The following is a 17059-nucleotide window of genomic DNA, read 5'->3' as shown; positions in this document are numbered from 1 at the left end:
AAACAATCTCATACCATGCCAATGATTAAATCAACCAAAGTGCTCTGTGGTCTCTTCTTCCAGACAGTCTGAATCGCAACTGCAAACAATTCATATACGTGAGAAAGTTTCCAGGAGATGGGACTCTTAAAACCCGTACCACCATTCCAGAATTGTGTCCAGGCACACAGGTAACTCCTGTGTCTTGGTGAGAAGGCATTGTGTACAACTTGTGCAAGGGTGAGTCCTAACAGAGCACCATGCTCCAGCTGGGCCTGGCGGCTGAGCTCCCGGCTGGCTTCCTCCAGGCAATCCCCAGGCTACCTAGCACAGGGTTTGTTCAATCGTACTTTCTAAAATATTACTTCATTTCACCTTCTCAATCATATAGCAAGATGTGTATGTGTGTGTGTGTATACGTGTGGATGTGTATTTCCTGTTCTTCTCTTCTTACCATAATTTAAATTGAAGAGCCTTCTCTTGGAAACTGTCCAGTTTTCTCCTTGTTCACTAATGAGTTACAGAACAGTGAGATAATTTTTTCTTTTTTCTTTTTGGGACATAGGTCTAGGCAGCCTAGATCATTCAGATTTTTTTTGGCTCTAGAAGTCAAATTTGGTTAATGGACCAAATAACCATCTTCAACCCCTGTCCCTTCCCCAAGCGGAATTTACTTTGAAAGACTGATACATAATTGAGTGGAATCTATCCTCATCTCTCAAGCTCTCTGTAAGTACAATTTATTGATTTACTTGTAAAAACTAAGGTCTTATAACATAAATCCCTAGAAAAAGTACAATATTTTGTGAATCCAATTGCACAACTACAAGATCACCTTACAAAGAATAACACTGTTCACTGGGATTTATGTGCTAATAAACACAGACCAAGACTAAGATGTTTAGTCTGCCATGGGAGTGAAAACGAGCTACGGGGGATGACTGAATTACAGTGGTCATTTGGCCACCCAAGGGAACATAGAGTAATTCTAAAAAGCAACTGATTATCCTCCGAAAAATCTGGTAAATGACTGAAGGTCTTATCTGTTTAACACTGGGAGTTTCCCAGTGTTGCCAGATGGGATTACCTCCGATGTTCTGGCATAATGCACCTGGGTACAGAGACAGGGCCAATTCACTGGGATGGGACAGACGGATTGACTCATTACAAGACTGAAAGATGAACTTTTTTTTTTAATTCTGATATCAGTCTAACTGATCTCAGTATTCCAAGATTAGGCCCTGTGGTTGGCAACTGTACATTTATCCAACGAGAATATGTAGCTTAGACCTCATTAAATAACTATACATTTATCCAAAGAGAATACGTAGCTTAGACCTCATTAAATACTACTCTGAAAAAAGTATCCACCTTGTTCACTACATGTAGAGCACCCCATCAAACAGTTCTGAAGATTCCAAGTGCAGTTCCTAGGGGATCCTATACAGGTTGCTATTTGCTCTGGTGAGAAACATCCCTAATAGTAGAAACCTACTGACCTTTCAACCCAAGGTGATCTATGTGCTGGGCATATAGATCTAGCCCCGATAAGCATAGTAGTATATTCTGTCAAATCTAAGGCTATCATCTTCTGGAACATGAGGAAGAAAACAAAACATAGCTACTTAATATAGGACTGGAACGAAATAATGTGTTTTTAGGATTGATAGAACACTGCAACGTTGTTCACCATGATTTACTTTTGGAAGAATTTTATGATAGAGAAAATAGCAGGGCAACTGGATGACTGGAGAAAGTGATCTGCTACCAAATTCAAAGTCTCACGAGCTGTGTCCCCACCCAGTGACAACCCGGAGAGCTAGGGGCTTAGCGAGCTGCCATGGGTGGAATCGGAGCACTGTGTTACCTTGGAACAGGGGACAGAGGCCGCAGCTTCAGGCAGTGGAGTTTCCATCTCCTGTGCTGTTGTTCTCGGAGCCACCGCCTGCCACAGCTCACCATGTTCTACAGAGAGGGCGAGAAGACAGATGGAACGGGAGTGAGCCACCAGGGTCTGCGCCTGCACCGGGGAGCACCGTCACTGGGGACTGCCATCAGACAAGTCATGAAGCTGGACCATCATCCAAGACAGGATTAGCTACCATTTCATTTACATCTAATTAGGCTCGTGGGTTTCACTTGAAAAATAAGGAAAACATGATTGCACGCAAGAGCAAGATCAGCTCGGATGCCTAGCTTTGTTTGAAATACTATTTAAAATACTACCCTTTACTGGGTGCTAGTTGGTTCATTTCTGTAATCCTATTACTCAGGAGGATGAGATCTGAGGATCACAGTCCAAAGCCAGGCAGGGCAGAAAAGTCTATGAGACTTTTATTTACCATTAACCACCAAAAAGACAAAAAGTTAAAGTGTGGCTTAAGTGGTATACACACACGCACACGTGCACACGCGCGTACGCGCGCACACACACACACACACACACACACAGATATCAATAAATTTCATTACAGCTTGCCTATAGAAGGTGGGCTTAATTCTGTTCCCTTAGAATATGAACTTCATACAAACAGGAAAAGAGGAGAGATCTGTGTGTGGGAGGTCCACATGATGAGGAACTAATGGACACCCTGCTTACAGCCAGAGAGGAACTAAATGTCATGAGCCAACAGCCAAGCCTTCAGGTGACTGAAGCGCCAGCTGACATCTTGCCGCCATCTGCTCGAGGGGCGGAGCCAGAACCAGGCAGCTCCCCACCCCTCCCTCACCCACGTTAACTATGAGATGGCAAATGCTCGTTGCTTTCAGTTGCCATATTTGAGGGAGCTCACTATTTCACAGACCCTAATCTGGATCTCTACCCCATATATGTCGCAAGCAGCTTAGTTCGTAGAAGTCTCCATTTCCTCATTCATCAGATGGGCTTCACACTAGGTGTGTAAAGAGTTTACCGCTGTTCCTGAGACACAGGAGAGGCCTGAAAGAACGTTAGCAGAGGTGAATCCTCACACCCTCTGTTCCTGACCTCTAAACGGTCAAATCTCAGTGTCAAACAAACCTGAATCCGCAGAGCTGCAGCAAGGAGCTGCACTTCACCTTCTGCGATGAGTCCACTGTGGTGAGCCCTGGAAGGACCCCCGCTGAGCTTCCCTGAGAGAAATAAGAGAGGAAAAGCAGAGCTGTCAGCATGGGCCCATTGGTAACCCACCACTTGCCCCTTGTGAGAATCTAGCAACCTGAATCTCATTTTCACCCGAGGTAGACAAGAGACAGCTATAGGGCCACCTCTGACATGGCCCTGGGCTGGCTCTCAGTTGGGCCTGTTTTGTTCTTTAGATCAGAGAAATGCATATATAAGCTATTAACTTAAGAGCTATTAACTTGCTTTCGCGAACCACACGCCACTGTGAACCAGAGAAACATCTAGGCACATAAGTCTTCTCAACCAACTACAGCATCCTTTTTTTTTTACGTGATTAAAGGAAAAAAAAAAAGTGGCTAGGCACCAGTATCCCAGGTCTATAATCCTAGCTACTCAGGAGGCTGAGATCTGAGGATTGTGATTTGAAGTCAGTCTGGGTAAAAAAGTCCCTAGGACTTTGATCTTCAATATATTACTCCAAAAAAGCCACAAGTGGAGCTATGACTGCTAGGCTTGGGCAAAAGTGCTCAGGGACAGCATGGTGATTAGTGTGGGTCAAACCAACCTCACAGAATTTTGTGAGATGAAAGGTGACTGGGAATAGAAAGTGGTTGGTACATAGAGTGCCCCTTTAAATGATTATAGCAAAACCATGCTCGGAAGAAAGGACATAGACTTTGTTATCTATCAATCAATCTAAACTTGAGATTTCTGACACAGTGGTGTGGGCTTCATCTTATAGAAGGCTCTACAATTTTTACCAGACAATACATGTGGCTGAGTGCTAGCCTTGAGCACAAAAGCTCAGGGATGGTGCCCAGGGATAGCACATGTATACATCCACACACGTGTGCGTGCACACACACACACACACACAAACATACACATACAAATCCCTCTTGTACAAGTCATACGATCACTTTTCTATCCAAACTAAGAAATAACATTTTAAGACACTAACTTCAGAGAGTGTCTCCCAAGCCCCTGTATAATGGACTTGTTTGCCAGTCTGTCACACTTCTGCGAGATGGTGAAACCTTCAAGAAAGTGACTCCCCATGGGAGGAGGGTAGGTCATTGGCTATGTGTCTATGAAGGGGCTGCTGGGCCTCCAATACCTTCCTCTCTTTCTCTTTGTTTTCTAGCCACCCCAAGGAGAGCGGGCTCCTTTGTTATGTGCTCCATGCTGACCTGTGCAGCTGTGGCCTAAAGCAAAAGCACTAAGTAACCAGAAACTGGAACCTCTGAAACCATAAGCCAACAGCAAGCAACTTTCTTTGTTTTTAAACTGACTTCTCAGGCATTCTGTCTGTCTCCCAGTACGGACAATGACCAACCGACATGCTTTTCAAAACTGTTAACTCCACTTTCCGCCACTTAAAAAAAAATTTTTTTTTACAAAGTAAATGCATATGCAAAAATGCTTGAGCTTACATTGTCCCTTGGAGGGAAGAAATGTTTCTAATAGCAACTGTTTTGGAATTAAGAAAACTATTTTCTTCTTTCCTTGGGCCATTCTACTCTTAAATTATCCACTCTGCTGACAGCCTTGTAAGAAAGCTCAGAAAACACTTAAGGAGTATGTGTTTCGTGATGCTCTCTTGTCAAATGCATTAAGGGTGTTAGGAAATCATATCCCTCTGGTATTGTTTAAAGATTAGCAACACTTCAGTCTTATAAATCATAGCTGGGCAAAAGGCAAGGGTTGGAGGATGAGAGAAATTTGTTTTGTTTTGTTTTAACCACAAGAGACTCAGACTTAAAATCCTGTCCAACTACTATGGAAAAGAAATATGCTTTCCACATTCTTCTGTCTCTAAGTGATAGAGAAACAGGACAAAGCCATTCTCCACGAGCTGGTATCAGTTTATAAATGTAAGTTGCCAGAATAGAGACTCAGCTGCCTGGATGGGGGAGGAACAGCTCATGTCCAGTTACGTAGTAAGTCACTCCTTCTACCACTTTGCCTACTTGCAGAACCCCAACCTCAAGCACAGGTGAGAATTGCAGTTCTGCTGACCCGTGTGCTTGCTGAAATGTCTAAATCAGCTCCTAAATGATTTCAACAAGCAACCTGCAGGGAGGGGATGGCAAGAACAGACAACAGAAACTCATGTAAGGTCTACAGTGCAGGGCACAAGGGGCATGTACAACACCCTCTCTCCTCGTGGCCCAAGGAGGGAGGGGCTGGAAGGAAATACAGCCAAAGAGTGAAAAGGAGGTCGTGGATGGACCAGAACTCAGGAGCAACACTGTATAGAAGAAAGAAGCACAGAGGAATCCAGCATGGAGGCCTCTAGAACTCCAGATGTCAATAGAACCTGAGACTAGGGGAAACCTTCTCTTCCTCACAGACTCTGCAGAAGCTCGAAGCACAGAGTCAACAGATACCAGGTCATGCAGCTAGAGTGGCAGGCCTGGTGACACCAGAGGATGTCCATTCATACAACTGGCCAAGTTCACGCCATAGTATCACACCTAGTATCCTGACTTTTACACACTTGCTACCTGCAAGTTAACTTTTGCCTGCTAAAAACCACGTTATCTTTAACTAAGTATCACTCTCCCACAATACTGTGAAAATTGTAAAATTTATGTGATCACTTAATCTCAATAAAAAAAATTAGTTTAAAAAACCAAAGAAACACCATGTCGTCAAGCTGAGAGCTGGTAACTCACACCTGTAATCCTAGCTACTTGGGAGGCTGAGCTCTGTGGATTATGGTTTGACATCAGCCTAGGCAGGAAAGTCTGTGACACTCTTACCTCCAACTAACCGCCAGGAAACCCAAAGTGGAGCTGTGGCTCAAAGCGGTAGAGCACCACCTTTGAGCACAAAAGCTCAGGGGTAGTACCCATGTCCTGAGTTCAAACGCCACAATAGGCCAAAAAAAAAAGTTATCAGGGCAGGATGTTGGCAGCTCAAGCTTATAATCCTAGCTACTCAGGTGGCTGAGATCTCAGGATCATGGTTCAAAGCCAGCCTCGGCAGGCAAGTCTGTGAGACTCATCTCTAATTAATCACCAAAAAAGCCCAAAGTGGAACTGTGGTTGAAGGGATAGAGTATTAGCCTTGAATGAGAAAGTTCAGGGACAGTACTTAGGCCTTGAGTTCATATACAAATTCATATACAAATATTGGTATATTTTAAATTTTCTAAGGACATGTAGGACCCAGTGTGGGACACACCTACAATCCTAGCTACTCAGGAGGCTGAGACCTAGAAGACTGAAGTCTAAAGCCATGAGACCCCCATCTAATCAGCAAAAAGGCTGGAGCTGAGTACTCATAGCTTACGCCTATAATCCCAGCTACTCAGGAGGCTGAGATCTCTGAGGAGTGTGGTTCAAAGCCAGCCCAGATAGGAAAATACATGAGACTCCTATCTCCAATGAACTACTCAGGAAAAAGCAGTAAGTGGTGCTGTGGTTTAAGTGGTAGAGTGCTAGCCTTGAGCACAAAGAGGCTCAAGGATAGTGCCCAGGCCCTGAGTTCAAACTCCAGGACTGGTAACAAATAAATTAATAAAATAAAAAAGGAATTATCTATATAGCCAGAAACAGAACACTAACATTTCTGTTTCTAAAAACGTACACACAGAGCCAACACGTTAGGTGTAATTGTTTCATGAGCACAAGTTCTGGGACGTAAGCCATGAGGACTGGGTATTCAATAGCTCACCGATGCACCATTAACCCTCCATAAATCCCCACGCCCTGTCCTGTCCTGTAACTCAGCAGTACAATGAACATGAGAACTGCATTGTGAAACCTCGCCTTCCCTCAGCCATGCTGTATTAAAATTTCTCCCTGGGCCTTTATACTAAAACACGTCTGTTTTCAAATATTCCAAAAAGTCTACTCATTTAATCAAAGTGCCAAATGATGAAGAAAACAGGTGAAGGAAATGTTTTTTCTTTTCTTTTTTTTTTTTTTTTGGGTCCGGTCGTGGGGCCTGAACTCTGGGCCTGGGCGCTGTCCCTCAGCTCTTCAGCTCAAGGCTAGCACTCTACCACTTGAGCCACAGCACCACTTCCGGCTTTTTTTCTTATGTGGTGCTGAGGAATCGAACCCAGGACCTTGAGCATGCAAGGCAAGTGCTCTACCACCTTCCCAGCCCAGGAAATGTTTTTCCTAATTTACTCACTGGTAATCAAAATTGTTACAGTGAAAAGTAACGCTATCATGAACAACACTGGAAACCAGCTGACCATTTCACAAGCATGGTATTCTTCCCTCTCTTCAACACTGTCCTGTCATCCCTGTGTTTATGAGCAGATGTGTTTATGTTTATGTGTTTATGTTCAAGGGAATCTCTCTCCTATACCCAAAGTGTAATTCAGAGGCCATGCTTACTTGTTCACTTACATTCAGTACTTACTGAATGCTTCATATGGTCAGTTACAACTTTAGAAAATGGATATTCAAACATTAAGAAGAAAACTATCTCACAAGGCTAGAGAATTCTTTATTTAATGCATTTATGTAGCTAGGAGTCCTTGAATTACGCCTATAATCCAAACTACTCAGGAGGCTGAGATCTAAGGATCACAATCCAAAGTCAGCCCCAACAGTAAAGTCGACAGAACTCTATCTCCAAGTAACCACCAAAAAAGCTAGATGGGAAACATGTGAGGAGCTGAGTTCAAGCCCTGGTATTGATACTAAAAAAATAAAATAAAAATTTTATTAGGCTTATTCTGGGCATAAGCAAGCCAAGCATAGGGGTAATCCCAGAACTTGGGATATAGAAGCAGAGGACCATGAGTTCAAGGCCGATTTCAGGCTATGAACAGGATCCTACTTAAAAAAAAAAACAAAACCCAAATAAACAAATAAGCAGTAAATAATAAAAATAATCGGTTGGTCTATTTTATCTCCAAGGAAACTGATCTATGGCTTTGAAACTTCAAGTTTTTTTATTTTTTTTCAGGTCCAGTTGTGGGGCCTGAACTCTGGGCCTGGGTACTGTCCCTCAGCTCTTCAGCTCAAAGTTAGTGCTCTACTACTTGAGCCACAGCGCCACTTCTGGCTTTTTTTCTTATGTGGTGCTGGGGAATCGAATCCAGAGCCTCATGCAAGCAAGGCAAGCGCTCTACCACTGAGCCATCTTCCCAGCCTGGTTTTTTTTTTTTTTTTTAAGGAATATCTTTCCCCAAAAGAAATCTTGGTCCTAAAAAGAAAAATATGAAAAATAAGTTTTATGAAATAAAATATATCGCCTCCAAACAGTAACAGTTTTAAAGGATTTTTTAAGGGATTCAAAAAAAATATCTTCAGCCAGGCTTATGCCCCAAACTGTTCTAAATATAAACACAAATTTTAAAAATAAACAGCAGGTAAATATTACAGCAAAGATACATCATTTTAAAAAAGAAAAAGTTCATAAATAATAACCTTCCTAATCTAACTAGGATCCCAAGCAGACCAACCCACCATTCATGATCTAGATATTCTCTGTTGTTGTATGGGAAAAATAAAAGTTCTATGCTGAATGAATGCTTTATGTAGTTTTTGTAGTGGAAAGGATCAAATCCAGGACTCACCCATGCCAGGTAAGTGCTCTACCACTGAGCTCTACCCTCTGTCCCCCAAACGAGATCTATTTGAAAGAATGTATGCAACACATGCCTTCTACTTCCTCAAAAGAGCCAGGAAGCCACATTTGAATTAAATTGTAGCTCTGATTGCTTCATTTATCTGTGTGCTCATAAAACTAGAGCTGAGCCAGCCTGAAATACCAGAAGTTGGGGGTAGGGAGGATCTTCAAGGTCTGAGGCTAGCCCAGACAATATTATAGACGATATGAAAAACAGTAAAATCAAGAGTGCTTCCTGAACTAAAGCACCAAACAGACAAATACTCAAACAAACAAAAACAAAAGCCAGAGCTAACTCTTGACAGAGCCCAGGGAAACAAGCTGAGACGTATTAATATTTCTTGGTATTTCTCCACACTTCAGTTTCAAGGGTTTTTAATGAAGCCTGTTCATTCTGACGGCGTGGCATTTCCTGGAGTGGTCAGTGTCAGTCTAGAGATGGTTTTAAGATCTCACAATCCAGTCTGCAGCGGGTAGTTATGAAACAGACCATAGTCTCTACCAGCTCCACCCTGTCTTCACCCAGCTCAGTCCTCTTTGCTCCCCAAAATAAAAGTCAGTAAGAAAAGGGCTCCTTCTCCTGTTGTCCTGTGTCTTACACACCTATGTGACTCAGGGATGCACTGAGGGGGGCTGGGTACCTCCAAGGGTCTGAGCATTAGAGCAAGGGACCCGTCTGGACCACTTCCCCCGCTTTGCTGATTGCCCAAGGTGGGTGGAGCTTGCTGTACCCCCTGCAGGTAGGCTAGGTTTGGCTTAGAGCATACTTGGTCCCTTGGTGAAATAGCGGCTGAGCTGCAATCCTAAAATTTTCCAAAGGTGATTTTCATGCTGTGTGTAGGTGACTTTAGGGTCTAGCAAGGTGCTTTAGGGGTCACTGCAAACAGAGGTCCCAGAGGCTCAAGACTGCTACTTGTTCCTATTTCACCCAGCATCTCTGCTCTCATGAGCATTCACCCAGATTCAGCTAAGACACCTTTTCAAAAGATGAAGCCAAGTGCTGGTGGCTCACGCCTGTAATCCTAGCTACTCAGAAGGCTGAGATTTGAAAATTGTGTTTCAAAGCCAGGCCAGGCGAAATAAGTCTGTGTGAGTCTTATCATCAATAAACCAGTAAACAGTCAAAAGTAGAGGCATAGCCCACATGGTACAATGCCGGTCTTGAATGAAAAAACCAAGCAAGAGCATGAAGCCCTAGGTCCAAGCCTCACTACTGGCATTTTAAAAAAGTGATGGGAATGACTGGGTATACCTACATCATACACATACAAATTAACTTATCCACCTTAGTCACAACTGACTCTCCTGTATGCTCACACTGATGACAGGAAACTCTGAATGAGCAAGGAGACATTTTCCGCAAGTCTGTCTTACTTGCTTAGTCAGCACCTACCCCCCCACCTCCCACCCCTCCGCCGCCGCCAGCCCCAAAGTGAAGACATTTACCTGACAGGAAGTCAGGGCAGCAATTGAGAACGGTGCTTCCTGGTTGGATCCAACTCAGGGGAATGGCTTCCGGCTTAGGTGAGCCATAGACTACAATGTCAGCCTCCTGAAGCTGAAGAGAACAAACATACACATGCATTTTTAATCTGCAGCACAGACCTGATCAATGGTAGATGACTTGAAAATAGACAATAATAATCAAAACTCCAGAGTCTGGCTCCAGAACTACAGACAGACGGAATCACTGTAGTGATTTCCTTTCATTCTGGTGTCAGTATAGACGCAACATGGATAAAACATCCTGCAAAGAAAACGGGACTCTGCAAACATCTTCAGGACGTCATTTCTGCAGATCCAGTGTGAGTATGTTTACCATTAACCATGATAGCAAGAGAAAGGGCAGGGCCTTTCCTGATGGCCATGAGAGACGGGCGGGAGAGTGAGTGTCGGCGGTACCCCGTTTCATGAATTAGCCTAGGAACACAGGGCTATGGGGTGAAGCTGCGTGGTTTTGAGCAGCATGATGCCAGCCAGGACATTGGCACCAGCAACATGAAGCTACATAGAATCTCTGCCATAGTCATAGGAAGCTGGCAGGCCTTCGTTTCCCTTGAGGCCCTGGTTAACCTCTGTTTTAGCTGTGCATACCCCCCCCCCCCCGCCACCACTCTGCTGTTGTTGAGAAAGAACAACTTGGCCAGTCCCCCTGTGTGACTCTGATAGCTCAGCACTGGCAGGAAGCATGTCTGTTAGGAACAGTATGCCGAGAGCTGGGAGGCAGGCCCTGAGCCCACCAGGATGACCACCTGACCCGGTGTCCTGGAGGAACCGACCATTCCAGCTGCATCCACACTGGAAGGAAAAGCAGAGGAGGATATTAGGCCCTGGGAGGAAACAACTACCATGACACAGATCAGCTGGTGCTACGCGCCAGCTCACTGCATTCCGCAAGTACACAAGGCAGGCTGCTGTTCACTAGTGGACAGTGCAATTATGGAGGTTCTGTTTCTCATGGTGGAGCTACTGTTGGAAATACTCTGGGAGGGAGGGAGGGAGACAAACAAACTCTTGCGCACGCACGCACGCACGCACGCACGCACGCACGCACGCACACACGCACACACACACACACACACAGTCACCCTTCCCTTCTAATACTAATGGCTCTTCCTCCACTGTCCATTACTAGTCATCACTGTCTTAAATGACTGCCAAGAGTGGCCAGAACCAAACATACAGAAGGGTGGAAGAAGTCTCCAAATTGCTACCACTGCCACTGCCGCCACCACCATCGTCAGCATCACTAATACCACCCCCGCCCTCATCATAGCATCGCCCAAACAGAGAGCAACAAACACATCCTCTGCGACCTCTCCACTCTCAGCTTGGACAGGCCGATCCCCAAAGCCCTTGGGAAGAATAAACTAGCTCCTCTACCTGAAAACTGTGAACAGTATTTAGGCATCAAAATGCATTTACGGATGGTCTGGGGACCTGGGGCTTGAACTCTGCTGAGTGCATACCACCAGCCCTATCTTCTGGTGGTAATTTTTGAGCTAGGGTTTCGCTTCCCACCCAGTGCACACACTTGGGATCAATCTACCTATATTAGGCTTCCCAGTAATTAGGATAAGGAGCTGAGCCACCATATGTCCAGCTCTTTGAGAAGGGGTCTTGTGACCTTGAATCATATGCCTAACAATCTTAGCCCCATACGTAGCTGGGATTACAGACAAGCCACTGGCCCAGCTTCATGGTTGGTGCTCTGTGCCATCTCACCAGACTCCTCAAATACATGGAAACATCCATGACCTATTTCATTTACTTTTTTAGCAATCTTGGAACACAAGGAGGTGACAACTAATCCAGGACAGTGCAACCTGCTTTGTGACCAAAAGAGACAAGATCGAGGGTAGCACCAGGCTTCCCTGACAGAGGAAGGAATATTTGCTCATCCTGATCATACAAATAAACAGGCTCTTCCCTAAAAGCGCCGGTGCTTCCACATCTTAAATTATCATGCCATGGCAAGAGGACAGTTGCAAAAGGAGCTTTGCGCTGGTTCTATAGGTTAATCACTTCCAGAAATGAAGAGAAGGTGAGTGCCAGTAGCTCATGTCTGTAATCCTAACTACTCAGGAGGCTGAGATGTGAGCATCATGGTGCAAAGCCAGATCAGGCATGAAAAGTCTATGAGATTCTTATCTCTAATTAACCAGCAAAAAGCCAGAATTGAGGCTCAAGGGGTAGAGTGCCACCCTTGAGCAAAAAAAGCTAAGGGACAATGCCGCCTAGACCTTGAGTTCAAGCCTCCTCCCCCCATGAAGTGCAAACAACCCCCACAACAATCTGGTCTGTTCAAGCTGCATGTGACCCCTACAGAGAACGGAAAAGCAGCTAGTCTTTTGTATGATGTGATGTATAGGGGAAAAAGGGGTCTGGTGGGAAGAGAACATTATTAAACATCTGTTCAAAAAATACGTTTCTTCATTTTCATACATAAATGACTGCCATAAATTTAACCACAGTGATCTCAAAAGACACGCAAAGTTTGGGGCTTATTGCAGGTCAGCAGATAAGAAACATCACTCAGTCGGATTTTCATACCTCATATTGACAATAGCAACCCAAGCGTGTTCAGATACCTATAAAAAACGAGGTCCCTGTGAACGAAGCTCAAGTGTTCAATCTGGAAAAAGCCAGAGATCCCATGTTCACACAGGTTCCCCGTGGGCCTCCACAGGATGCTGTTGGTCAAACCTGGTGTTTTCATTACCTATAATAAATCTCCACAATCTCATTCCAGCCCCAAACTTCCCATACTCACACACAACTCTGCATTGTGCTAACAGGCAATGGGAAGGCAGCTAATCTCACAAAGACCAAAATTCTCCTCCCTTAGCAATTATCCTATCGTAGATGTGAATTCTTTTTAGAAAGAAACAAAAATGGCTAGATGCATAAAACAGTAAATAACCTGTTGAGGACCAGGGAATATTTTAATGAGCTCCAATTCAATGAGAATTATCGTCCTGTTCCTGCTTCCCTCTTCCCTCCTGGGAAAGGCTCTGGCCAAAGCTTGGCTTGAAACTTTACCTCCTGACAAAACACTGCTTTCTCTGTGAGGACTGCCTAGTGAACCACCCACTCCCCACGCAGAGGGCCAAATGTTAAGACAACAGTAAGACAGATACACAGACCTTAGCTGGGCGGGAGCTGTGGCTTTAGATAATGGGAAAGCTATTCTCTTCCAAGTCAGGGGTTCTTAGAGAAAAGGGCAAACGTCAGAAGAGAGAGGGAAGGGAGGACGGATGTGATCTACAATGACAGGAGGGATGTTGAAAGCTTGTACTTTGCAAATACAATGTCTTTAAGATTCTAAGCAGACCAAGAATGACCACACCCTCTTGGCCAGAAGACAATTGCTGGGTCTCCATGGGGCATATATGAGCCTCTTGAGCATGAGATCTGTGCAAACATAAAAGCTGGACACTGGTGGGTCATGCCTGTAATCCTAGCTACCCAAGAAACAGATGTGAGGACTGTGGTTGAAAGCCAGCCCGGGGAGGAATGATGGCCGACTATTATCTCCACTTAACCACCAAAAAGCTAAAAGTGTAGTGGTAATAGCTGTGTGTCAAGTGGTAAGATCATCAGCCTTGAAGAAAGCTAAGGGGATAGTGTTCAGGCCCTAAACTCAAGCCCCAGTACTGGTGGGTGTGCGTGCACATGAGCATGCACATATATACATACACACACATACACACACACACAAAGTGGTAATGGATCAAAAAACAATTTTATGATTTTTTTCTTGAGACCTATGACACCCACTTGTATAGCCTTCAAACGTTACCCTTGGTTAACAGAACAAAGTTGAGAATGAAGAGGGCTACTTTGAAAACCCGACCAGAGGCCACTGCTTCCTCCAGCAAAGATACGCTGTTAAAATAATAATTAAAGCAAGTGAATACAATTAATGATTCTTTAGTGAAGCTCCTCATTCCCCTGGCATGTCTTGAGTACCCATCAGGGCAGATACTGAGATTGCTGAGGAGTCTGAAAAGAAAAATCCACTCCCTGCCCGGAAAGGTTTTTGGGCTGGCACGTTCAGGATGCAGGACACCGGGGCGCACACACCACTGAGATGTAAGGAGAAAAATAGAAAACACGCAATTCCTATTCTTTTCCCACATCTTGGAAAGTAAGCTTTGCAATATCTAACATCTGGACAGACGTGGAGATTCTTGATCAGCCCCTGGGTGTCGGCCAACAGCCTCACACACAGTACAGAGGGGTCTCACGGGAAAGGAGGGGCCTGCCGCACCCACGCAGCCCCTCCATTACCTCTCCTTTCCAGTGAACTGGGACACACTGTGGTTATGTGGTCATGGTTCAGGGGCTCGATGGATCACATTAGTTCCATCATAGCTTCCTCTCAGTGATTTGTAAAGACAGGGTGTGCTGTGTGACACGGACACCCCTGACTGTCTCTTGGCAAAGTCCAAAGAATCTGATCCTCTTCTCTCTCCTCTCTCCTTCGTCTCTCTTCCTCCCTGGTCCTTCCCTTTCTCCTCCCTTCCTTTCTTTTCTCTCTCTTTTTTTCTATTTTTCTTTCTTTAAAAAAACGTCCTTTTTTGTGGAGATGGGAGGGAAAAACTGGGAGAGAATGGGGAAAAGGGTTACATTATCTTAAAAGAAATGCACTCATTACCTGACTTATTAACTATCACACTCCCCCCATACCACCTTTATCATAACAATAAAATAAAAATGCCCCTTCTCTTCAGATGTCCAAAATTCCCAAATGTTAACAGCGATGGTTGGACTGGTCTTAGTTGGAGAGCCGCTCTTCTAAGATCAGATGTGTTCTAGGGAGAGTCCTCTGGAGCCTGGGTTAAGAATGGGTCAGAGGGGGAGGCTGGGAAGGGATGGGAATACAATACTTGATAAGCAATGTACTCATTATCTTGCCCATGTAAATGTAACCCCTCTGTACAGTATTTTCACAATAAAAAATAAATAAAAATTAAAAAAAAAAAAGAATAGGTCAGAGGGAGGGAGCGGAAGAGCTAAGACATCTAAGGGGCAGAGTCTGGCAGGGCCGCATGCACAGGTGTGAAGAGATGGTGGGGGTAGGGCAGAGGAAGGTGGCTGGCACTATCCACAGACTGATGGAACTTGGTATTTCCCAAGAAAATGGGAAGGACATGGGGATGAAGGGCATCCCGGGGCAGCACCGATCTGAAATGGAAAAAGATGGAGACAGGGGAGCCCAGGAGACAGGAGGAGATGCAAGGGTGGGAAGGGGGTGTGGTCAAGCACCCACACTGCTATGGCAACCGAGCCCGGCATGTGGTTTCACTTGATAAAGAGTGTGCCACCTGCTTGGGGAGACTTCATTCTGGTGGAATTTGTCATGAGCAGAGTCCTTGTTTATTCATAATTGTCTCCAACTTATAATTTCTAAGATTTTATTTGAACATCACCATTCCATGTCTCTGAACCATTTCTCCTGCAAAACTAAGCACTCCAACAGATAGACACATTAAATTCACTGGAACCACTCTCCAATGTCCAGCCATTCAGATGTTTTCATTCAGATGCTGTCATGGTTGACCAGATAAGAGGATGAGAACTACAGCGAAGGATTTCCCCTCTGCCCGGCCCACCCCGTGATCTCAGCCCTCTAGCATCCAGCCCCTTCAGGAACTGACTCTATGCTTTCCACTCTTATTTGTGATCAGTAAAAAGCAGATTACTAGTTTTGAAAATTATAAGACTTCTCTAAGGGTTTGTGCATAAATCAGAAAGTCTCCATGCCAAATAGACAAGGGAGAAGTATGATTACAGCATCTATCTCCCAAGTTTCTCCTCCGAGGTAATAAATGACCTTCCTTCTTGTAAATGTCCCCAGCTTCGGCTCTTACCTCATCATTCCACTATCTGAATAAGAAAGGACTATCAGAGATAGCCAGTTGGGTTCAGCATGCTGGAAAAGACAGCTGATCTGGCTTAAAGTTAGCTTGATAGTTCCAACTCCTGACATGACTGAAGGAAAATGCCACCTCAAATCTAGAAATGGGAGAGACTTTAGGCGATTCCTACAATATCATCCCTTTCCTCACACTGCAGGAAAAAAGATAAAAAAAGTCAACTGGGTGCTGGGGAGATGGGGGGATGGGGAGAGAGGCAGAGGGAGAGGGAGACAGGGGGGACAGAGAGAGACAGAGGCTGAGGAGAGACACACAGAGAGAGCAGCCACACAGATGCAGGTGAGAAGGGAATTCTCCTTCCTATGAGGACTCGGGTCCTGAAACACAACAAGGAAGAATCGTGACAGTTGCCGGAGCTCTGGCCTTCGGACACGTGTTCCTACTGCAACCCGCTGCACACGCTGCTGCAGTGTGTTCGTGTTCTCATTCACCCACGCGGCCATGGGAAACCTAGCTCTGTGTCTCCCACAGTCATGCTCTCCAATTCTGAAGCTCACACGGCAAGGCTAGGGTCAGTTTGCACACCTCACTCGTGGGAGCAGTGAGGAACGCAGTGCAGAGGGAGCACCGCCCAGGGGGAGCACCGCCCAGGGGGAGGGGCTCCACCTGCGCTCAAGTCCCAGCCTCTGCTCCTCATCACTGACAGGCAGAAAACCCAAACACTCTCGTGAGCACAATACTAGTATCTAGGCCTGTAATATGAATAACACACACGCCTAGAAAATGAGCTTTCCAAAGCGAGAATGGTGTTTTACTGCTATAGTAAAAGATCCTATGAAAAGATCTAATTCTGGGCTGGGAAATTGGCTCAGTGGTAGAGCGCTTGCCTTGCATGCCTGAGGCCCTGGGTTCGATTCTCCCCAGCACCACATAAGCAAAAAGAAAAAAGCCGGAAGTGGCGCTGTGGCTCAAGTGGTAGAGCGCTAGCCTTGAGCTG

The 17059-nt window shown here is 45.0% G+C and overlaps 1 protein-coding gene across 3 annotated transcripts in view; it reads right to left on the bottom strand.

Annotated features, from left to right (window-relative positions):
- Positions 1 to 17059, bottom strand: part of Mthfd1l (methylenetetrahydrofolate dehydrogenase (NADP+ dependent) 1 like) — a 135391-nt gene that overhangs the window by 94187 nt on the left and 24145 nt on the right. For all 3 annotated transcript variants that reach the window (XM_042671887.1, XM_042672058.1, XM_042671966.1), the window contains exons 8-10: positions 10127 to 10238; positions 2999 to 3090; positions 1847 to 1944 (exon numbers count right to left, since the gene is read on the bottom strand). In XM_042671887.1, the coding sequence (XP_042527821.1) occupies positions 1847 to 1944; positions 2999 to 3090; positions 10127 to 10238 (302 nt within the window). The remainder of the gene's footprint in view (positions 1 to 1846; positions 1945 to 2998; positions 3091 to 10126; positions 10239 to 17059) is intronic.

This window comes from Dipodomys spectabilis, unplaced genomic scaffold (assembly GCF_019054845.1).
Source record: "Dipodomys spectabilis isolate Male_0828 unplaced genomic scaffold, ASM1905484v1 ptg000001l, whole genome shotgun sequence".
Taxonomy (NCBI): Eukaryota; Metazoa; Chordata; class Mammalia; order Rodentia; family Heteromyidae; genus Dipodomys; species Dipodomys spectabilis.
The sequence above is the reverse complement of the archived record's forward strand: the minus strand, read 5'-3'. Positions and strand labels throughout refer to the sequence as shown.